Raw genomic sequence first — 25701 nt, 5'->3', positions numbered from 1 at the left:
TCACGTTAGCCTTGCTTACCTCCTCCACTTTTTCGTGATTTTTAGTCACATATTTTTGTTAGTATGAAATGATTTATAATTCGACGTTCCCCGGGATTGACTGGTGATCAATGAATGTTTCACACTCGCATATTTTTGTCGTCCATTTTTCAATCAATCGATTTTCTGATCTAGTTGGAGACCCATCGCAATGCACGAGGAGAAAGATTCATATGTCTCTTACATTGACTAAGTCTGCTATTTATTTTTCACTTTAGAGAACCTACTGTTGATTTTTATAAAAAATTGTATTTATGATGGCTTGAATTAAATTTTAAAATGCAAATGTCAAGTACCATGCTTCAATTCTGCTCTAAACAGAAACATTCTATAAATATTAGTTGCACTCAAGATGTGTGTGTGTGTGGGACACCATCGACCCTCTACACAGTAACGTTCGCTGAGGCCATGTTTGTCAGTCGATGAATCAATACATTTCAATGTTTTAAAGATTTCACAATCTGAATAAATCTTTTGACTGCTTCAAACTCGCGATTAAAAATCATAGTAAGATCCACTCACATTTAAAACTACTTTTAAACTAACCCCAAATATGTTTGTGATTTTTTTGTCCCCCACACCTTCATTAACTATCCTATTCAGCTTCCTTTTGTGTACCTGTGTGAACAATTTTCTATCTATTGTTCTGCTGATAAACCTATTTCCCTCTTTTTTTTTTCTTTTTTTTTTTTAACTTGGTCCTGGATATGACCTTAAACTATCTCTGAGGGTGAGGCCCCAGCTTGCAGGCTTTGGGGAGTGTAGAGCCACCCTTTAATTGCCATTGCTCCCAGGTCCACTCTGACCCGGAGTGGTAGTACCTGTTAGGGTCCCAACTGTGGGTTAAATAGAAACCGACTTTAAAAAAACATATATTCTATTAAAAAAATTTTGTTCAAAATCACTGGATTCGGCATTAAATCAATCAAAAAGGGTTGATATGCGGTAAAACAAAAACAACCAACCAACTACTCACATTTGGTGAGGAAAAGGGAAAAACGTTAATAGTATAACAAGAGGAAGGCATTTTTTAAAACTTCTATTTTTTTAGTCAGAATCCCAGGCAATCCAGAGTTATCTTGCTTATAATTAATATTTTTAAGAAATTTTATTTGTTTCTCTGTTAACCAGAATGAAAACAGAAGTGCCCCAGGGTCTTTGTCTGCAAGTCGTGAAAATCTTGTTGATAGTCACTCAAGAACTCCGGTTAGTTACAACAAGCGAAATTCTGCCGAATATGTCAGAGAGGAAACCAATAAGAAAAGTGAGTACATTTTTTTTTCATTTTATTTTCAAAATGTTAGTCTCTCCCCTTCGTAAACAAACTTTATTCCCCCAATAAAACCTTTAAAACCTCTGCAAGTCTCAATGTGTTATTAACAGAAGATCATGTAGAAAGAATGTTATTTGCGATCTGTTTGTTTTTGTGAGGGAGGGAGGCTTTTCTTGCTGTGTTTTTCTATTTATGAATTTTATTTATTTTATTTTTTGAAATATCAATATTCTTTCTTTTTTTTTTTTTTTTTTGAAACACCAAAGTATTTTTACTCAAAATATTCCTAGCAATGCCATGATGAATTCTGGGAATTTTGGCTAAAAAGCATCAATTTTTTACAATAAATGAATTTCTTTCTTGACATGTAAGGAGCATGAGCATGAAAAGGTCTGACATGTAGAGAGAAACTAAACAAACGTCACCCGCGATGATGCTATCTGCATCTCTTAATCTCCAGATAGAAGAACAAGAAGGAATTAATTTTAGTCTCTCCCCGTAAACAAACTTTATTCCCCCAATAAAACCTTTAAAACCTCTGTAAGTCTCAATGTGTTATTAACAGAAGATCATGTAGAAAGAATGAAAGAAGAGCAACCAAGTTTTGATTGAGTATGTGTTTATGTGAATGTTGAGTGTTGCATATACAGTAGAACCCCGGGATACGGCATTAATCCGTTCGGGAGTTGGTGAAATTTTATACAGTACATATTAAGAATTAGTAACAAATTACAATACAGTATACGTGAGGTGGGGCAAATACTGTAATTAAGGACCGGAAAAACATTGTATTCTACATCGTAACCTGAAAAAAACCATATCCTAGGGTTCAACTGTATTTGTTTTGCCAATTCAATTTCAACACTGTTGACTGAAATCTCGTAAACTGATATTGTTTAAGACCATTACAGTTTGTAGAGTCGACCTTGCGTTTAACTCTGCCGTCATATCGAGACGTACACTCAAAATGAGGTGATATAATTTAATATATCTATATATCTATAAAAGTTAAAATGTCTCTGTGTTTGTGTGTCTGTGTACATTTCCCTACCAAATAATTCTGTCAATTTTCATAAGGTGTATTGAGATCTGGGGAAATCTTTTAAATCCGTTTTAGGCCAGAAACCTTTAAAACCTCGTCCAACAATTTTGGGTCAAACACTTGAAATGTTAAATGTAGGTTACTTGGACATGGATTAAACGTTTTAATTTGATTTGAGCTCAAAAGAATAAATGTTAAGGGTGTCAAAATTGGGCTCAAAGTTTAAAAAAAAAAAATAACCTCTGCGGTCCCTTCCAAATTACTCAGCCAATTTCTGGTCTAAACATTTTAAATTTTACATAAAGGGTATTCAGAGATAGAGCAAGCTTTTTAATCAGTTTAGGTCAAAAAGTTCAGCTGCCAAGGGGGCAAAGTTCAAAAGATTTGACTTTTGCGGTGTCTAGCAAACTACTCAGCCAATTTTGGGTTTAAACATTTAAAATTAATACATTACGGGTATTCAGACATGCGGCAAGCATTTTAATCAGTTTTGGGGCGAAAATTTGACTGCCAAAAGGTCTAAGTTGAAAGAGTTGACTGTTGCAGATTCTACCAAATTTCTCCGCCAATTTTGGGTCTAAACACTTGAAATTTTAGATGTAGGTAACTTGAACATGGGTAAAACATACCTATTCCTGATCCTCGATACATCTTCTATCATTATATGTAATCAGTTTTTTTTAAATAGTCAACCATATAGGAGCCTATTCGTGACCAGACACACACACACACACACACACACACAGACGTTCAGCTTTATATTATATATATAGATGATAAAACACCTGCATGATTTTACGGCAAAAAAAAAATCATTGGATTCAATGTTGTAACTAATACATAAGTGTTTAAATACAGTACTTATCTGATAGCTAAATGTTTTGGTTTCGATTCTAGCTGATGGCACCCAAGTCATATTTCTTTTTAAAACTTTTGAGATCATTACTATATATTGGGTACAATATAATAATCAATAGAGTATTTTCTTTGTGATAATAATATACAAGATCTGCATAAATTAAAATATCATATATATTTTACGACCAGGCAATGCTGGCTAATGTGCTAGTATATATATATATATATATATAATCTAAATTGATACCTTAAGTCGGGTTAGGGTTAGGGGTTTCAAGAGAAAATGGATGCCCCCTGTGACCACTGAATTGGTACTGCTGAAGTCCAGTTGCGAGAAGAAATGCTAGATGACTGGAAACAATGCAAGATAAGCAGAAAGCACATACAGCACTTGGTATTCTCAAATGGTCACCCATTTTAGTACTGACCAGGCTTAGTGTTGCTTAACGTTGGCGATCTAGCACTATCAGAAATTTTGTGAAAATAGTGAATAATTCCACCCCATCTTTCCAAGCTTATAACTCCTCGAAAAATGTAATTCAAGCCCTAATTTTTTTTTTCAATTAAAGGAGCAAGGACCAAGGTTTCATTTAAAAAAAACAAACAAAAAAAAAAAACAATGTGTTTTTTTTTTTAAAAAGGTTTTAAACTTCAGACTTTACAGGTAAATTTCTAAAAAACGGTTTTTTTTTGTTTTAAATTTGAATATATTATTTATTGACCTTTTCTCTTCAATTTGTGATGTATAAAACTATTCAACATAAATTAATTATTAACTTTTTAATAGACATTTCAAAATGAGAGGTGTGAATTATTCGACCCCCTGTCTTTCCAAGCTTATAACTCCTCGAAAAATGTAATTCAAGCCCTAATTTTTTTTTCAATTAAAGGAGCAAGGACCAAGGTTTCATTAAAAAAAACAAAAAAAAACAATGTGTTTTTTTTTTAAAAAAAAGGTTTTAAACTTCGGACTTTACAAGTAAATTTCTAAAAAACGTTTTTTTTTTGTTTTAAATTTGAATATATTATTTATTGACCTTTTCTCTTCAATTTGTGATATATAAAACTATTCAACATAAATTAATTATTTACTTTTTAAGAGAAACTTGAAAATGGGGGGGGGCGTGAATTTAAAAAAAAACGTTTGTCTAAAATATTATATTTGGTTTATTGGAAAGAACATAAAATTTTACATTGACCCTGAAAATATCGTAAAAATAGAATCAATAGAAAATTTTTTATAGATTTTTAAAGTTTAAAAATTGAAAAATATTGAATTCGGAAAATTCATTACTGTTTTAAAAAAAAAAAAAAATATTTCTATTACTTTTAAAACAACTGTAATAGTTTATTTTGGAAGTATAATCCATAAAGAAAATAAATAACCCACTTTTAACAGAGAAATTACGAGATTTTTATATTTTATTCGCAGTTTCGTGTTAGGGGTGTCAAAAATTCCTACAAAAATTCTGATACTGCTATTGGCGATCTAATGGGAACCAGTTTGTCAACGTGACTTATGTCATATATATATATATATATATATATATATATATATATATAAAATATGTGCCTGGAAGTGTCCTATATATATATATATATTTTCTTCTATATATATAAAAGCGAAAATGTGTGTGTGTTTGTATGTCTCGCAAAAACTTTCGACTGAGGCGACGGATTTTCACGAGTTCAGTATCATTTCGAAGCTCGACATCTTGGACAACAAATATCAAAAAAATTGGCCCAAAATATTCATTCCTTCATCCTTAACGTCTCTCTTTTTTACAGGGAGTGGGTGAAAAAAAAATGGTATCTTCATGACAAGATGGATTTACGCATGCGTCAATACGCGCAAAAAACGTTGTACATTGAATTCGTTTTAAATGTTATAAAAACCGACCTACTTTCATCCATGCATCTATAGCGCGATGGGTTAAGTGACAGCGTCGTTATCTGAAGATTTCAAGTTCAATCCCAGTTATCAGATATACTTATTTTCTCGATTTTTTTTTTTTGTTTTTTTGCTTTTGTTTTTGTTTTTTTATTTCCTTTTTTTGGGGTTTTTGTTTATCCGATTGTTTTAAAGAAGTTTTACCTCCGTTCGCTGTTTTATTTGTTTTGTTTTTTTCCGACTTTTTAAAAAAAGTTTTAGCGGGGTTATTAATTCGCTTATTCTTTGCCCCCTCCCCCTACATACACACCTCCAAATACCCGGGCAACGCCGTCCTTTTTTGGAGGTGGGGGAGGGGGGTTTGTTTTTCCGATTTTTTTAAAAAGAAGTTTTACATACGTTGGCTGTTTTTTTTTTTGTTTGGGTTTTTCCAAATATTCAAAAAGTTCTTTCCCCCCACCCTACACGCACCTCCAAACACCCAGGAACGCCAGGTACACCCGCTAGTGTATATATATATATATATATATATATATATATATATATATATATATATATATATATATATATATACAAAAGAGAGAGGCTTGGTGTATTTATAATTAGTTTTATTTTTTTTATATAGGTGGCTGCAAAATAAAAATAAGAAAATCAATATAAATAATTCGTCTCCATCTATCCTGCACTCACTTTTACCTGTGAAAGTGTGTGTGTGTGTACATTTCCCGACACAATAACTCTGCCAATTTTCAGTCTGCAGACTCGAAATTTAATATACAAGGCATGGAGATTTGGGAAATCTTCAGAAATTTGGCTGTTAAGGGGTCAAAGTTCAATAATTTGACCTTTGAAAACTCTACCAAACTCCTCCGCCAATTTTGAATATAAACAATTGAAATTTTAGATATAGGTTCCGTGGACGTGGATCTAACTTAATAACTCGATTTGAACCCAAAACAATAAATGTTAAGGGGTCATAATAGGGGTCAAAGTTAAAAAAATTTGACCTCTGCAGTCTCTACCAAATTACTCAGACAATTTCTGGTCTAAACATTTGAAATTTTACATAAAGGGTATTCAGAGATAGGGCAAGCTTTTTAATCGGTTTGGGTCCAAAGTTTTTAGTTATCAATATATAAATGTATGTGTGTATGTATGTTTGCATGTCTGCCTAAAACTTTCGACAGAGGCGATGGATTTTTACAAGATCAGTATCGTTTTGAAGTTCGACCTTTCAGACGACAAATATCGAAAAATTGGCTAAAAACATTAATATCTTCATCTTCAACTGGGCACTTTTCTACAGGGGAGTCGATTTTTTTGCGCCAATATTTTTTAAAGTCATCCTCTCCTTTTGATTGTTTAGCCTTAATTTAAATTAAATTTTCATTCTTTTCCTCCTTCGCGGTACGGGTTTGAACTTGGCTTCCTACTAGCATTTTTTTTTTTCCTCAACAAACACCTCCAAATATCCGAGCAGTAACCAATAATAATAAAAATCGAACAAAATATAAATACACTAAGCCTCAATAAAGAAAATGAAAAAGCATCATTCCCGACGATGATCGGGTGTACCAGTTGAAAGCACTTGAGAAAAATATGGCTGAACAACAACTACTGGTCACCATAATATACAATATGCCAGCCCAAATAAAAAAGATTGCTCAGCGAATTGAAAAGTTATCCGACAAAATCAGAAAAAAAAAAGAACTCCATCATGTTCAATCAGACATGCTTGAATATTGACTTGCTGCCAAAATATACAAATATATATATATATATATACACACTAGAAGATGTATCGGCATTGTTTGGTATAAACATAACGTTAAATACCTTTTAAAAAAATAATTTTAAGCAAAGAAATTGAGACATGGTCATACGAGTATTATCTTATTTTCTAAGAAGTTCACTTCTTACTAGTAAAAAAAACTACTTTAGCTGAAATCGAAACTGAAACCTAAAGACAGTGAGTCAACTACGAGAACCATTAGGCCAGCTTGACACAATATTTTCAAAATGCTTTCAAACCTACTTATACTTAACATAATGTAAACGATTCGCGCATGCACAGTCGTGAAACAATAAACAGATAAAAATCTGATGACTCACACATACTGATTTTTCAATTTTGACGCTTTAGCAGCCCTATTTTTCCAGATGAAAACTGATTATAAAGTTTTCCACATGTCTGAATACATTATATATCAAATTTATCTGAGCAGGAGCTGCTAAAAAACAGCATATCCTGCCTTGACAGAGTACAAAATAGACTTCGTGACTGAGTGGGGATGCCTTTTTCTCTTCTCTGCAACTTCTCCCCCACAGAAGTGACGTTGCGAGCCTGTCTTTGTTTTATTGTTACTTCCATGGCAAGTGCTCGTTTGAGCTTCAATCCCTGGTCTCCCTCTCACCAATCTTTCATGATAAACACCCGTCTAGTTGAAACCACTGTCAAAAATTTTTCCCACTCTTTAACTGTGCCTAAATCAAAATGTAGATTCTTCTTTCTTAGAAGTGCACGCCAGTGGAACTCTCTTCTGTCTGCCTGTTTCCCACCTAACTACAACTTGGATGTCTTCAAGTCCAACATAAACAAATTCCTGATAAATTGCCCCCTTAAGTAAGACACTTTATCAGATCTCCAATACTAACGATTACTACAATACTATCCCATTGATTACTGTACACGCAATAACCCTTATCCCCAAGTGGCTGCCGGGCCTTGATAAGTGGTGACTTCCATGTAAAAGAAAAAAAAAAAAAATTTCAAGTTTGTAGTTTAAAAATTTGTTGAATGTGTAGGTTGAGAAATGTCCTCACACACACACTAACACACACATTCTCACGTATATATATATATTCGGCATTGCTTGTGGAGATCTTTTTAAAATTCAAAGCATTTTGCATAGATTTGTTTTGTCAATTCAATTTCAACACCATTAACCGAGACACCATCAGCTGGCATTGTTTTTGGCGCCTATAAATGTTCAAGACCATCGCAATTTGTCAGGAATCGACTTCTTTGTAGAATTTTCTCTTTCTCTGTGTTTTTCTTTTAAACTTTCAATTATCTCCCTCTCCTAATCTCAGAGCAATAAACAGAGTAAAAATGTAAATAATTATCGCAACGAGTGCTGCGTTCCTTAAATTACATATCACAAGCATTATTGGTTTTTGTAAAGTATAAATTAATTTTTAATTCACAAAAGACGTAAAACTTCTAAAAGGAAAAATTAATTTATTTTTTTATCATTAAAGTAATATTTGCATTTAATTAAAGCTAAAACGCATTCAGTCACGGCCTCCATAAAGCAGTCATGAAGAAGAAGTCTTGATTATCTGCTGACGTCAGAGTAGTTGGTATTAAGTCATGGTTCAGTAACACAATATGCTTTCAGCACGTTAAAAACTGACCTTTTGTTGTCTCTGTAGAGCGACAAGTAAATGGAATTCAAAAAAATTTTTTTTTTTTCAAGGCTCTAGGTGTTGTACATTGGTGAGTATATATTACTAGCAGGGGTGCCCGGCGTTGCTCGGGTGTTTGGAGGTGTATGCTGTGCAAAAAATGCAAAAAACAAAAAAATGGTTAATTTTTTAAAACTTTGACCCCTATTATGACCCCTTAAAATTTATAGTTTCGGGCTCAAATCACTTTATTAAGTTAGATCCAGGTTCAAGGAACCTATATCTAAAATTTCAAGTGTCTAGACCCAAAATTGTCGGAGGAGTTTGGTAGAGTTCTTAAAGGTCAAATCGCTGAAATTTGACCCCTTAACAGCCAAATTTCTGGCTGACACCCGTCACATCGATTTTCCCAAATCTCAGTACCCAGTATTTCAAATTTCGAGTCTATAGACTAAAAATTGACAGAGTTATTGCGTAGGGAAATGTACACAGACACACAGACACGTTCACTTTTATAGATATATAGATGTACGGTATTATCACATTGACACACCGGTTCTCGTCAGATCACTAAAGTTAAGCAAAGTTGAGCCTGGCTAGTACCAGATGGGTGACCATTTGGGAATTCTAGGCGCTGTATTTGCTTTCCGTTTATTATTATCAGGGAACAAGACGTCTTCTGGGAGAAGAACGAACCAGCTAGACTCAACATCTCAGGTATGCTTTTCTCTCCATCTGACAAAAGACGTCTAATTGCGGACCGTTTTCAAGACATTTAGTGTAACACGTGGCTGTACCATTGTCCCTGCTTTCCAGCCGATTATAATTTCGTAGCCTTCAAGTTCAATGTAAACAAATTCTTTTTGAGCCGTCCACAGTAATAATCCAGATTCTACCCAATCTACACCATTAACGATTACAAAACTACCATCTTAGATTCATTAACCCTTATCCTCGAGTTATCCTCGGGCCTTGATAAGTGGTGAGTACCTTGTAAAAAAACGAACATAACGATAAATTAACATACGGGATCGGATACATAACTTATTTTTCAATTGCAATAATTAAAAAAAAGCGTAGCCAAAATAGCCAAAGAATTGAAAATTATATATACATGAAATAACTTTTACCAAACGCAAGAAAGTTTAATTTTCTACTGACCTGAATAGTTTTACAGTTCTGAAACGTTTTGCATGCGTTTTTTGTTTCTATAATTAATTGTCGCGCCTCAGAGGCTTTTTCAGAAAACTATTGATTTCCAGTCATCCTGAATCTCCACTTGATACTGGTAGTCAACCATGTCGACTCAGGAGAGATGTGATTGGAGATTGTGCAACTCTTGCCACCAAAATTTCATGTGCAGGCACCCTTACAGTGGTATTCATAGTCTGTCAAGACTGAAGGAAGCCCTTTTTTTTTTTATATACTATGTCCATAACAAAAGTTGCAAAATCATGTGATTCCTGGACAGAAATTTTTCTGTTTCGTTCACTGGTAAGACTTCAAGGCAGGAAAGACGTGTCTTGCATGCTTTCTTCCAATGGTGGCCAACGTTCACGGTATTATTGGATGTAGCGAGACAAACTATTCGTCTGTCTCTCTCGCATGTGTACTAGCTCGTGCGTCATCTAGTGCTATAAAATGTTTTTCTAATGATATTAGCAGATACAGTTTAACAACATGCAATAGAAAGGGACAAATAGCAGTTCTCTCTGGACCAGTCAGAGAAACATATCTGCAAAGAAGATTCATCCCAATGAATCAACAAATCTCAGGTTGTCTTTTCAGCAACTTTATTTACCGATGGTTCCTCATTGGAAAGCTGCAATGCTGGTTCTAGACTAACGCATTCTGATCCCCTCTACTGGGAGTCATCACTATCCATGGATCGTCTTTCTCCATCTCTCGACTCTGTCTGCTCTCTCTCACTCCCAATTCTTGACTAATTAAATTGATATGTCTTTTTCAAGCTCTACCCTAACCCTATCCCAAAGACCACATCACTTTAAGTGACTGCTACATAATGCTAATGTTATAGGTGCGTGCATGTCAACATATATTATACACATACACATGACGACATACCTGTCTGCTGCTGATCTGTCCTGGGGGGCGGGGCCTGGAACCTGCTGTAACGAAGATGCTTAAAGACAGGGACCAAAGATGATGTGTGTTTTTATAAGGTTTATTCACTCCCAGGCATCCAGTCAGCAGAAATGAGGTGACCGATAATCTTTGGCTTGGGGTTTCTCTATTTGAGACCTCACCTCCCTCATGGGAAGACCTTCTTAACCTGTCTTGATTGTTCGGCGTCTTAACCGTTCAGATACTTTTGTCGCAAATGAGCTGTCAAAACGTGCCACGATTCAAATTCTGTTTACTCTGCTAAATAAATAATTATATAGACAGAGAGACAGACAGAGAGATAGGTAGATGAATAACTGCTTGAATAAACTAAGATGAATTTACAAAATGTAATACGTTTTTTTTTATTTCAATTTTGACATTTTTTTGATCCCTTAAAAATCATTTTACACATAAAATTCCAATCAGTTGAGGTTCCTTAGCGCCGCTCTGTAACTTTTAGTTTCGGAAGAGATAGAGTTTGAAAATATGGAGACAGACAGACAGACATAGTAAGTTTTATAAATTAGATTATGTTCCTTATATTTTTTTGTTCAATGCATTTAGTTTCGGAAGAGATAGAGTTTGAAAATATGGAGACAGACAGACAGACATAGTAAGTTTTATAAATTAGATTATGTTCCTTATATTTTTTTGTTCAATGCATTTAGTTTCGGAAGAGATAGAGTTTGAAAATATGGAGACAGACAGACAGACATAGTAAGTTTTATAAATTAGATTATGTTCCTTATATTTTTTTGTTCAATGCATTTAGTTTCGGAAGAGATAGAGTTTGAAAATATGGAGACAGACAGACAGACATAGTAAGTTTTATAAATTAGATTATGTTCCTTATATTTTTGTGTTCAATGCATTTAGTTTCGGAAGAGATAGAGTTTGAAAATATGGAGACAGACAGACAGACATAGTAAGTTTTATAAATTAGATTATGTTCCTTATATTTTTTTGTTCAATGCATTTAGTTTCGGAAGAGATAGAGTTTGAAAATATGGAGACAGACAGACAGACATAGTAAGTTTTATAAATTAGATTATGTTCCTTATATTTTTTTGTTCAATGCATTTAGTTTCGGAAGAGATAGAGTTTGAAAATATGGAGACAGACAGACAGACATAGTAAGTTTTATAAATTAGATTATGTTCCTTATATTTTTGTGTTCAATGCATTTAGTTTCGGAAGAGATAGAGTTTGAAAATATGGAGACAGACAGACAGACATAGTAAGTTTTATAAATTAGATTATGTTCCTTATATTTTTGTGTTCAATGCATTTAGTTTCGGAAGAGATAGAGTTTGAAAATATGGAGACAGACAGACAGACATAGTAAGTTTTATAAACTAGATTATGTTCCTTATATTTTTTTGTTCAATGCATTTAGTTTCGGAAGAGATAGAGTTTGAAAATATGGAGACAGACAGACAGACATAGTAAGTTTTATAAATTAGATTATGTTCCTTATATTTTTTTGTTCAATGCATTTAGTTTCGGAAGAGATAGAGTTTGAAAATATGGAGACAGACAGACAGACATAGTAAGTTTTATAAATTAGATTATGTTCCTTATATTTTTTTGTTCAATGCATTTAGTTTCGGAAGAGATAGAGTTTGAAAATATGGAGACAGACAGACAGACATAGTAAGTTTTATAAATTAGATTATGTTCCTTATATTTTTGTGTTCAATGCATTTAGTTTCGGAAGAGATAGAGTTTGAAAATATGGAGACAGACAGACAGACATAGTAAGTTTTATAAATTAGATTATGTTCCTTATATTTTTTTGTTCAATGCATTTAGTTTCGGAAGAGATAGAGTTTGAAAATATGGAGACAGACAGACAGACATAGTAAGTTTTATAAATTAGATTATGTTCCTTATATTTTTGTGTTCAATGCATTTAGTTTCGGAAGAGATAGAGTTTGAAAATATGGAGACAGACAGACAGACATAGTAAGTTTTATAAATTAGATTATGTTCCTTATATTTTTGTGTTCAATGCATTTAGTTTCGGAAGAGATAGAGTTTGAAAATATGGAGACAGACAGACATAGTAAGTTTTATAAATTAGATTATGTTACTTATATTTTTGTGTTCAATGCATTTAGTTTCGGAAGAGATAGAGTTTGAAAATATGGAGACAGACAGACAGACATAGTAAGTTTTATAAATTAGATTATGTTCCTTATATTTTTTTGTTCAATGCATTTAGTTTCGGAAGAGATAGAGTTTGAAAATATGGAGACAGACAGACAGACATAGTAAGTTTTATAAATTAGATTATGTTCCTTATATTTTTGTGTTCAATGCATTTAGTTTCGGAAGAGATAGAGTTTGAAAATATGGAGACAGACAGACAGACATAGTAAGTTTTATAAATTAGATTATGTTCCTTATATTTTTGTGTTCAATGCATTTAGTTTCGGAAGAGATAGAGTTTGAAAATATGGAGACAGACAGACAGACATAGTAAGTTTTATAAATTAGATTATGTTCCTTATATTTTTGTGTTCAATGCATTTAGTTTCGGAAGAGATAGAGTTTGAAAATATGGAGACAGACAGACAGACATAGTAAGTTTTATAAATTAGATTATGTTCCTTATATTTTTTTGTTCAATGCATTTAGTTTCGGAAGAGATAGAGTTTGAAAATATGGAGACAGACAGACAGACATAGTAAGTTTTATAAATTAGATTATGTTCCTTATATTTTTTTGTTCAATGCATTTAGTTTCGGAAGAGATAGAGTTTGAAAATATGGAGACAGACAGACAGACATAGTAAGTTTTATAAATTAGATTATGTTCCTTATATTTTTGTGTTCAATGCATTTAGTTTCGGAAGAGATAGAGTTTGAAAATATGGAGACAGACAGACAGACATAGTAAGTTTTATAAATTAGATTATGTTCCTTATATTTTTGTGTTCAATGCATTTAAATAAATTTTCTGCTGCTAAAAGCTTTCAATATCGACAGTCTCGCTGTATGACTTGTTTGTTAAAAAATTGTTTGTCGACGATTATTATGATGGTTTTTTAATATTGTAAAAACAGAATGTAAGAAAGAATGTCATCATGTATAATATTTATACACATAAAATTATGGGAAAATGTTTTAGTAGAAAGGAATGTTAGTTTTCATAACTAGCACAAGCAAAAATGTTAACTTGGTGAAAAAGCATGTCAGAACATAAACAAAGTGACGTAATGAGATAACTTAAAAATACACATATCTGTTAGTCAAGAGTTGAGACAAAGAGGGATGGTCTATGGACATTAATGGCTCCGAGTAGAGGAAGATGTCAATAGGGGGGAACATCTGAAATAAAGCTGTTATAAATAATGTTTATCGTTTGCAGCTTTTCCAAGAATCCGTCAAATCAAGATGAAAGATGGATCAAGTATGTTTTCCCATTGGCCTATGTAAAACGCCAGATACTGTTATTTGTCCCTTAATTCAAAAATTGTTATATGTCCTGTTTAAACATTCACTAGATGATCAGTAGCCACATTCATATCTAGACGATAATCTATGCTTATATATATGGCTTCAAGTAAAAGAAGTCGAACGTAAAAATCCAGGATTGGCGTTGCAGCTTTTCTATAGAAAAAACATCCAGAATAAATAAATAAAGCTGCTGTAAATACCACCAACGCTATAGCATTGGCCTATGTAAAACGCCAGATACTGTTATTTGTCCCTTAATTCAAAAATTGTTATATGTCCTGTTTAAACATTCACTAGATGATCAGTAGCCACATTCATATCTAGACGATAATCTATGCTTATATATATGGCTTCAAGTAAAAGAAGTCGAACGTAAAAATCCAGGATTGGCGTTGCAGCTTTTCTATAGAAAAAACATCCAGATTAAATAAATAAAGCTGCTGTAAATACCACCAACGCTATAGCATTGGCCTATGTAAAACGCCAGATACTGTTATTTGTCCCTTAATTCAAAAATTGTTATATGTCCTGTTTAAACATTCACTAGATGATCAGTAGCCACATTCATATCTAGACGATAATCTATGCTTATATATATGGCTTCAAGTAAAAGAAGTCGAACGTAAAAATCCAGGATTGGCGTTGCAGCTTTTCTATAGAAAAAACATCCAGAATAAATAAATAAAGCTGCTGTAAATACCACCAACGCTATAGCATTGGCCTATGTAAAACGCCAGATACTGTTATTTGTCCCTTAATTCAAAAATTGTTATATGTCCTGTTTAAACATTCACTAGATGATCAGTAGCCACATTCATATCTAGACGATAATCTATGCTTATATATATGGCTTCAAGTAAAAGAAGTCGAACGTAAAAATCCAGGATTGGCGTTGCAGCTTTTCTATAGAAAAAACATCCAGAATAAATAAATAAAGCTGCTGTAAATACCACCAACGCTATAGCAGGGCTACCCGGCGTTGCTCGGGACCGTAACAAAAGCAGATATTGAACATATGTTTTATTCTTAGGGGAGAGGAATCTTTCATCTCTATGTATTATTTGTTTTATCTACCCTAGGACTGGTATTGTTCATGTTTTATCCATAGCATAGGTAATTTACAGCATGTATATGAAATTGTTTTACCTTAGGGAGAAGAGAACAGGTAATATACAACATAATGTGTCTATATTACATCCCTGGCAACGCCTAGAAACCAGCTAGAACATGTATTTCAGTCAATCTATATTACATCCTGGGCTATGCCGGGAAACCAGCTAATCTCTATTTAGTGACTTGACCACCAAAATACCTCCCTAAGTGTGTCCTTTCTTTTGAACTTATTAGATATAGGTATCTAGAAATGTGTGTGAAATTTTGTTGAATGCATTGTTCACTATGATTTTCTTATTGTTCTGCACAATATCAACTGTAGCGAAATAAAACAGTAAACTTAGTGTAGTGTTAGAATAAAGAGCAAAGGAAAAAATTAGAATCATATTCGGTAATTGCAAATCTAAATTTGCTAGCGTGTACCAGTATTTGCCAGGTTGTGGAAATTTGGAATTTATAACATATGTAGTGGCCTTTTCCTAGATACCTATTGCTAAAAATTATACTTTCATTTTGTTATAAATATTTAACGTTTCCCCAGGGTTATCAAGAATATTTTTTATCGCGATACCATCACTAGATGGGTTACCTACCACGGCTTAAGAGAGGTCCATCTACCCTTGAGAGAAGGATAGACCACGCCAGTTTCCCAGCCTGGTATTTTACCTTGCGGTATATACATCGCCTTGCTTTCCCAAATGGTTGCCCATCTGGTACTGACAACTTAACTTTTGTAATCTGGTGAGACCCGGTGTGTCAACGTAATTGTGCTGTATTGCCACGGGTCATACACCTCGGGTGATATGAATCTTTGTTTGCAGCTTTTTCAAGGATCCGTAAAATCAAAACCAAAGATGGATAAGTTATGTTTCTCCATTTGCCGATGTAAAACCATAGATACTGTTATTTGCCCTGTTTAAACAATCACTAGACGATCAATAGACACATTCATATGTAGACAATTAAATATATCGACGTGTCAATTAATACACATATATACAACCTCCCTAATTTTATACAGAATTCCACGATACTATAGTACCACGTGCACGACATCACTTTTCAGTGAACAGGCCTTCTTTACAGAGGTCGTGGTTCAGCAATAAAGCTGCAAGAGGTTTGATTAACTAAGCAGCAAAATCCTAGCCCTTAACCTTTTATTACCTGAATTATAATGTAGATGATTAAAAAATATTTATTAATTTTAGTTTAAAAGGTAATGATACATTGTCTTCAAACTGAAAAAATTATGAAGTTCAATAGTAAAACTACCACTGAGAATTTTTACATTTCATAAACTTACCTTTATTATTCATAGTGCTTGAAAAAAGTGTGTTTATGACAATAAATGAAATCCTCCACTTGTTATGAAGAGGCAAGGTGCGAATGAACTCAAAATCCAGGCCAACAAAAATGGAACCCGGGAATTGGATGACCTGGTCCTATGACGCAAGTCGTTTTATGGGCCAGGCCGTTGTATGGAGCAAGGTTTGAATGAACTTAAATCCTGGCCGACAAAAATGAAACTGGGAATGGGATGACCTGGAGATGACGTAATTCTGTCACAGGTAAGACCAAAAGCAAACGCCAAAATGGTCAAAATATGGGTCAATGACATCAATTGGTTTATGGGTTACCAGGTCGAAAGTCCATAAAAGTGAGATCGTAAACAAAAACAAGGTGGAGACGGGGAACGAGAGACAGATGACTAGGAACTGCCTGTCACGTTCGCAACCTACACCTCTCCCACCACCACTTCCACCACCTCCACCGCCGTATTGTGTATATATGAATGTTTGTTAAATAAACCAAGTTTGTTTATAACAAAGTGCCTCGTTATTCATTGATAAATGATTAGCGGTCATTTCACTAGACGATTTACAACAAACATATATGTATAAATGTCATCGAGATATTAAAAAATCTATCTATCGGTCTGTCTATCGAGATATTCAAAAATTTCTTATAGTTGAATTACAGGCGGTGCTCATGTAGTAGAATGTACCCTGTCTCTAGATGAAACACTAAGACTCTTCCTAAGACGAACAACTATACAGAATGTACGTCATCTTCATACCACCCATATATAACACACTCTCTTAGATGGCGACATATTGAATGTAAGGATTAGACAGTTGCCATTTAGAGGTATCTGGAATCTACCCAGATACTAAACTAATACGTACAAGGCATGTTTGAATCAATTCCCACTTTATTTATGCCGTTATATTCATCTATTTATGGCTGAACGAATTTAATTGTAATTAAATAACCAGCCAGACAATGTCTCAAAGTTACTTTTTTAGTAAGAGGAAGGGGATTATGTGGGTTAAATCATGAAAAATTATTGTCGAAATTAGTAACATATCCAAGAATTAGGAAATCATAGACGGTTAATTATAGAGGTCCCATTGACTGTTACAGAAAGCAGTATGGATTTTTTCGCACATGTTTTGAAAGACATTTCTGAAGGTTGATCAACTGAATTTGGATCGGAATCAAATGATTGTTCCGATGTGGCGGAATGAGAAATCCCAGTTTTCTGACCCACACTTACCATTCTCTTAATTGATGATTTTGGAAATCTTTTATTGTTTGCGGAAATTTCTAACCTCGTAGACTAAAATGTTTGCACAAAATTGTTTAGAAAGTTCTTGAAAAGCCGACCTTGGAGTGATTCCAATATGGGTGATTGTTGAAATACTATAAATATTGTCTCCAATAAAAATTAGTGCAATTAAAAGACTTCACGTTTTTATTTATTTTTTTTACACTTTTTTCTTTTATTCCTTTTCTTATTTATTTCAGTTCTTTGTTTTTCTTTTACTATTTCTTTCTTTTCTTTTGCTATTTTTTCTTTTACGATTTCTGTTTTTTTTCTTTTTTCTTTCTTTTTCTTTCTCTTTCTTTTCTTTCTTTTTCTTTTTTCTTTCTTTTACTATTTCTTTATCTATTTTTGTTTTTTCTTTTTTCTTTTTCTGTCTTTCTTTTTCTTTCTTTCTCTTTCTTTCTTTTTTTCTTTTTTCTTTCTTTTACGATGTCTGTTTTTTTCTTTATTTCTTTCTTTTTCTTTCTCTTTCTTTTACTATTTCTTCCTTTCTTTTGCTATTTTTTTTTTTACGATTTCTGTTTTTTCTTTTTTTTCTTTCTTTTTCTTTCTCTTTCTTTTACTATTTCTTTTCTTTTGCTATTTTTTCTTTTACTATTTCTTTCTTTTTCTTTCTTTTTCTTTCTTTTTCTTTTTTCTTTCTTTTACTATTTCTTTATCTATTTCTGTTTTTTTTTTCTTTCTTTTTGTTTTTTCTTTGTTTTTTCTTTCTTTTGCTATTTCTTCCTTTCTTTTGCTATTTTTTCTTTTACTATTTTTGTTTTTCCTTTTTCCTTTCTTTTTCTTTTTTCTTTTCTCTTTCTTTTACTATTTCTTTATCTATTTCTGTTTTTTCCTTTTTCTTTCTTTTTCTTTTTCTTTCTTTTTCTTTCTTTTTCTTTCTTTTCTTCTTTTTTTCTTTCTTTTACTATTTCTTCCTTTCTTTTGCTATTTTTTCTTTTACTATTTTTGTTTTTCCTTTTTCCTTTCTGTTTCTCTTTTTCTTTTCTCTTTCTTTTACTATTTCTTTATCTATTTCTGTTTTTCCTTTTTCTTTCTTTTTCTTTCTTTTTCTTTCTTTTTCTTTTTCTTTCTTTTTCTTTCTTTTCTTTCTTTTTTTTTCTTTTTCTTTTTTCTTTCTTTTGCTATTTTTTCTTTTACGATTTCTGTTTTTTTCTTTTTTTTCTTTCTTTTTCTTTCTCTTTCTTTTACTATTTCTTCCTTTCTTTTGCTATTTTTTCTTTTACTATTTCTTTCTTTTTCTTTCTTTTTCTTTTTTCTTTCTTTTACTATTTCTTTATCAATTTCTGTTTTTTCCTTTTTTCTTTCTTTTTGTTTTTTCTTTGTTTTTTCTTTCTTTTGCTATTTCTTCCTTTCTTTTGCTATTTTTTCTTTTACTATTTTTGTTTTTCCTTTTTCCTTTTTCTTTTTTTCTTTTCTCTTTCTTTTACTATTTCTTTATCTATTTCTGTTTTTTCCTTTTTTCTTTCTTTTTCTTTTTCTTTCTTTTTCTTTTTCTTTCTTTTTCTTTCTTTTTCTTTCTTTTTCTTTCTTTTCTTTCTTTTTCTTTCTTTTTCTTTCTTTTCTTTCTTTTTCTTTCTTTTTCTTTTTTTCTTTTAATATTTCTTCCTTTCTTTTGCTATTTTTTCTTTTCTCTTTCTTTTACTATTTCTTTATCTATTTCTGTTTTTCCTTTTTTCTTTTTTTTTTCTTTTTTTTTCTTTCTTTTTCTTTTTCTTTTTCTTTCTTTTACTATTTCCTTATCTATTTCTGTTGTTTTTCCTTTTTTCTTTTTCTCTATTTTTTTCTTTTTTTTTCATTTTCGGTTTTTGTTTATTTTTTCCTTTCATAACAATTACAAGTAAAAAAATTTAAAAAGCTAAAACATCTGCTACATGTGTGTATGTCCAGCTAACACTTAAAAACTACTAAACCAAAACCCATATAGTTGTTATTTTCTTTATCAACGTTGCTCTGGTTGAATAATATAAAGAATTACTCATTCATTGGACTCAGGTTCTATTAGAAGGGATTGTTTTTGTGTGTATGTCCAGAGAGAGGAATAGGTTGGACCAAAGAGAAAGAGGGGGGCAAGAAGATGAAAAGGGGAAAACAAGAAAGATAGAGGTAACAATTTTAATACAAATGGGCAACACTTGATGATCCTTATTCTTTGAGGAATCTATATAAAAGGCAAAATGTGTGTGACCATTTTGTGTATGTCTCGCAAAGGCTTCTTTCGCACATGCTCTCGGGGTCATTACGATCGCTTAGAACTGTTATTATAGCCCCTAGATAATAATATCTACGATTTGGGAACGTGGGTCGCCTCTACAGGAATAGGTTGGACCAAAGAGAAAGAGGCAGGGTAAGATGAATAATACGAATAACCATGAATAAATATTTAGAAATATGAAGAACTTGAAGTATGAAGCCTTTTTTTTTCCAAAATTACTGCAGTTGGCTTAAAATATTCCGAAAAGGGTCGATATGCTGTAAAACGAAACACTCTGAAAAAAATATTTGAAGACAAAGTGTTTGAAGCATACAAACTTGACTGGATTCAGCATACAATAGCAAAAGGCTTGATATGCCGTGAAACAAAACAACCTTACTCTCATGAGACTCTGATTGAATTTGTTATTGTTTTTGTCACTTGTTACTAAATATTGTGAAAATCGTAATTATATCCGGAATCTCATAAAGGCCGACTATTGAACTCTTGAAAGACTATTGAAGAACTTCTTTGTTGGATAGGATGTTAATTACACTTGTCTGTTTGAAATGAAGCAATTCGTCTATTTTGATATTAAAACTTTCACTCTAACATGAAATTAGCTTTCTCTTCTTTGCTATCTATTGCAGACCATTGTCGTTTCTATGATGAGGTTCTTGACCGGTTTTGGCAGTGTCAGTGGCAGTAATCCTCTTGAGCTAAGATGCTGTCTCAGCCATCTTTCCACACTCCTTTCTTTTATTGCCATCGGAAACGTTCTCGTATTTTTATTTTATCTTTATTAATAACCCTACTCTTGCCTACTCTGCCAGATCAGACTGCCCGAAGATGTCGGCTTTCTGACTTAAATGCATCGAACATTGATGCAAGCAGAGGTACCCAGCATTGGTATTTAAACGTAACGTTAGAACTCCTTTCTTAAAAAAAAATGATGTAAAAAAAAAAAACAGAAGGAAACTGAGACATGTACATGCGAGTACAGGGTGTTTCAAAAGTCTTGGGATGGTTCATGACATATACGCATTTGTAATGTTCCCAAGACTTTTGAAACACCCTGTATTATGTTTTTTTCTGAGCAGTTCACTTATTTAAAAAAAAAAAAAAAATAATAATAAAAAATAAAAGCTCGAGCTGAGATTGAAACCAAAACCTAAAGACAGTGAGTCAAATACAATCACTATTAGGTTAGGTTGCCATTATCTTTAAAAAGTGTTTTCAAACCTACTTATTCTTAACATAAGAAAGCTGTCATGTGAGAGATTCATGCATGCGCAGTCATGAAACAGTTGACAAACAGATAAAAATTTAATGACCCCCCCAATTTTCAATTTTGATCACATTGCAGCCCCCCCCTTTTTTTTCTCAGATAAAAACCGATTAAAAAGTTTTTCACGTGCCTGAATACCCTATATACCAAATTTCCATTCTGTAGATCGAACATTTGTTGAGTATATAGGTTGAGAAGTTCCTTTACACACACATTCCCACTTTTAGAGAGTTCACTTGTAGGGTATATCATCGTGTACCTTGTACAGAAAATGCTAATACTAGATAAGTCAATCAGACTGAAAAGTTACTAAACATAAATGTTGTTTTTTTTCTTTTCTCTTTGCAAAACTCAATCATGTTCTGCAAAAACAAAAACCAATTTTTCTCTGCAAAACAATCTAAGTAAACAATATGAATAAACATTTGAAAATGTAAAAAAACTTTAAGCATAAAAACTTTTTTTTGAAAATTACTGGATTTCACATTAAAAAGTCCAGAAAAGGGTTGATATGCCATAAAAACAAAACAACCAAACCAAGCACCATAAATAAATATTTGAAGCTAAAGAACTTTTCCTCTCTCGCTCGTTATATATATAAAGCTGATTCTAGCTGATGGCACTGAAATCTATATATTTTTTTTTACTTTAGAAATCCCTAGCCTGGGTGACCGGCATTACCCGGCATGTTTAGAGGTGTGTTGAGCAAAAAAAATAAAAAAATAAAAAAATTGTAGTAGGCAAGTAGGCTCGAACCCGTACTACAAAAGAGGAAAAGAACGTGAAAAAAAAACAAAAAAAAATGACGTCTTTGCTGTTGAGTTTATCACCAAACTGGAAGTGGCAACGGTTTAAATGAAGGCTAGTCAATCGAAAAGAGGGGATGGCTTTCGAACATATCAGCGGAAAAAGCGAGCCCTCCTTGTAGAAAAGTGCCCAGTTGAGGGTGAAGGAATTAATGTTTTTGACCAATTTTTCGATATTTGTCATCCGAAGAGTCGAGCTTCAAAACAATACTGATCTCATGAAAATCCGTCGCCTCTGTCAAAAGTTTTAGGCATACATGCATACATACATACATACATACATACATACATAGATACATACATACATACATACATACATACATACATGCATACATACATACATACATACATACATACATACATACATTTAAACAGACAGGTGAGATTTATATTATAGACTAGCCTGGGTTCTTGTTCTCTTTTAGCCCTTCCCTCCCTCACCTCATTCTCCCTTGATGAGTTTTCTCCATTCTCCTTTCTTACACCCCTTTCTTCTCTTTTACCCCCTTTTTCTCTTTTATTCCTCCTTTCTCTCTTCTTTTCTCTTATTCTTTTCCTTCTCTCTCATCCTTTCCTTCTCACTTACACCCTCCTCCTTTTTTCTTACCCCCTCCTCCTTTTTTCTTACCCCCTCCTCCTTTTTTCTTACCCCTCCTCCTTTTTTCTTACCTCTCCTCCTTTTTTCTTACCCCTCCTCCTTTTTTCTTATCCCCTCCTACTTTTTTCTTATCCCCTCCTCCTTTTTTCTTACCCCCTCCTCCTTTTTTCTTACCCCTCCTCCTGTTTTCTTACCACTCCTCCTTTTTTCTCATCCCCTCCTACTTTTTTCTTACCCCCTCCTCCGTTTTTCTTACCCCCTCCTCCGTTTTTCTTACCCCCTCCTCCTTTTTTCTTACCCCTCCTCCTTTTTCTTACCCTCCTCCTTTTTCTTACCCCCTTCTCCTTTTTTCTTACCCCCTTCTCATTTATTGCCCCTCTTTCGCATTTTCTCTCTAGATATGTTCGGTTAAGCAATTACTGTCACCAAAAAACAGTGACAATGTTCACTTACAACATCTGCATAGCAGTAATATTTGTTCGTTCACTGACAACCCAACTCTTACTCTTAGCATCAGCAGCAATCCTGGTTTCATCTACTCACCAACAATGATGAGTTAAACAGCACACGTTCAAAAACACAATGTGGCATCCAAAACAAAACTGACACTCAGACAAAGTACCTGTCTCCTTTCATTTAGCCATTTTGGACTTCAAACAGCACTTAAATGTACATAATCACACTCACCTTGTAATCGCACAATTGTAGGTTTGCACTTATCTGCGACCACTATTTCCTTGCAACAAACCCGTCAGTATACGAAGTGCCTTCAATAAGTTTCCAGATTTTTACATATGGGCACTTTTAGTGATGATACACACATGAAACTCTAGTCCCCTTCGAAGTAATCTCCTCCGGCTGCAATATACTTTTAGAATGCCCCATAGAAGTCTTATATGAGCATGTCAATGACCCTCGTCACAGCCTCTTTCATCTCCTCAATTGTCTCAATGACAGCCTCTAAGGTTTTCCTTGAGCTTAGGGAATAACCAAAAGTCACAGGGAGCAAGGTATGGACTATAGGGAGGGTGAGGAACTGTCTTGATGCCTATCTTGGTCAAATAGTCTGATCTTCTCTGAACACCCTTCGGACAAACTTCATGCAAATCTTCTGCATCTTCAGTTCCTTGCAAATCATTCTGTGTACAGTTCCCACACTGACATCACACTATGCACTTATTGTTTCTATAGACACACGACAGTCCTATTGATGAAATTCTTTATTTGGCCGATCAACTCTGATGTTCTGACTTCCTTACATCTCTGACACCTCTCATCATTCCTTACAGACTCTCTGCCTTCCTTGAATCTCTTATGCTACTCAAAAACTGATGCTAAATTCATTCAAGACGGTCCTAAAGCAGTCTGGAGTATTCCATACGTTTCTGTGGCATTTTTTCCAAGTTTAAAACAGATTTTTATTGCATATCGTTCTACTAATATATCCTCACATTCAGATTGCATATTTGAAATTCATCAGCTGTGACAATTAGGCTTTAGTAGTGCGTATTCCAATTCCTGCTGTAGCTGTTCATTTGAACTTGAAATCATAAAAATCGGTCAGTCATCTCATAAGATGTATAGCAATAACATAGAGAATTTTCAAAAGTCTATGACAAATTTAAATACCTGTACAAAATGTCTGGAAACTTACTGAAGACACCTCATATGTTTAAATCAAGCCTTCACTTGAATCCAGATTAAAAGCCATATTTTGCAATGGCCGCTTGTTGTTCATGGCCTTGTCGGTGAGGCATTATAATACGCTGACTGCCCCTCTGCACAGAGTAAAAGTCTCTCAATGGGGCCACTTGTTGACCGTGGGTAGGGACCCATGTTTATGGATGGTACTCTGATTGTGAAGCTGATTATTTTCAAGATACTATAAGGACATGAGCTGCAGCACACCACTTTGGCCCTTACTTAGGCTAAGCTAGGGCTAGGTGGTTGGACAGACTTGATCCAATCAATTAGTTAGTCATATCTTGCACTAAATCAGACAAACATAACAAAATATGTGCATATTGCCGACATTAGACAAACTGATTTAGTGGGTGGCAGCTGAAGGGTCAATCAACTTGTTGGATATGGCTGAGCAACTGAAATTTTTCCTGAAAACGAGGCTTTAAGAAAATACTAGCCTGGATGCCCGGCATTGCCCAGGTGTTTGGAGGTGTGTGTTGAGCAAAAATAAAAAGTTGTAGTAGGCAAGCAGGCTCGAACCCGTACCGCAAAGGAGGAAAAGGTGTAAAAATAAAAAATGTGACGTCTTTGCTGTTGTGCCCATCGCCAAACCGAGAGTGATATAGATTTAAATTAAGGCTAGACAAGCGAAAAGAGGGGATGACTTTCGAAAATATCTGCAAAGAAAAAGCAACCTCTCCCGTTAGAAAATTTCCCAGTTGAGGGTGAAGGAATCAATGTTTTTGGCCAATTTTCCATATTTGTCGTCTGAAGGGTCGAGCTTCAAAATGATACCGATCTGGTGCAAATCCGTCGCCTCTATCGAAAGTTTTAGGCAGACATACATACATGCAAATAGATAGGTTAGATTTATATATATAGACAAAAGGAAATAAGGTGCTTGAATCCACTAATAAGACGAATATACATCTCCTGTATCCGTGTTCTGTTGGGGCAATGCTAGTTGGTTGATCATTTTATGAAAAAAAAAAAAAAAATTTCAAATTTCATTAATGCCAAAATTGAAAAAAAATCTTTGGTTTTCTTTTTATCTTGTGCGTCACTGAATTCTTCATCTTTGAGATTTCCTTTTTACGTGAATGACATTTAGAACGGCTAAATCTTCTTATATTTCCGAAGAATCCGTTCATTGCATGACTGAAAATGAATTTATGCAACCATTTTTAAAAATTTTTTTGGTTGACATTAATGAACGCCTCATTAATTTTTTGAAAGAAAACCAAAAAATTCAAATAAAACCAAGTGTTTTTTTACGATACATCCATTTATTTACCAACGGATATGCTCTTTC

General features: G+C 33.5%; 1 protein-coding gene and 1 pseudogene across 6 annotated transcripts in view; both read left to right on the top strand.

The window, feature by feature from the left end:
* LOC145241561 (mitogen-activated protein kinase kinase kinase 7-like) overlaps positions 1–25701 on the top strand; it is a 621914-nt gene that overhangs the window by 484346 nt on the left and 111867 nt on the right. For all 6 annotated transcript variants that reach the window (XM_080104629.1, XM_080104627.1, XM_080104631.1 and 3 more), the window contains one exon: positions 1171–1303. In XM_080104629.1, the coding sequence (XP_079960755.1) occupies positions 1171–1303 (133 nt within the window). The remainder of the gene's footprint in view (positions 1–1170; positions 1304–25701) is intronic.
* On the top strand, positions 9038–9154 carry LOC145241701 (5S ribosomal RNA; annotated as a pseudogene).

Source organism: Euprymna scolopes, chromosome 20 (assembly GCF_053919585.1).
Source record: "Euprymna scolopes isolate OS-2025 chromosome 20, ASM5391958v1, whole genome shotgun sequence".
In the NCBI taxonomy this organism is placed as follows: domain Eukaryota; kingdom Metazoa; phylum Mollusca; class Cephalopoda; order Sepiida; family Sepiolidae; genus Euprymna; species Euprymna scolopes.
The sequence above is the reverse complement of the archived record's forward strand: the minus strand, read 5'-3'. Positions and strand labels throughout refer to the sequence as shown.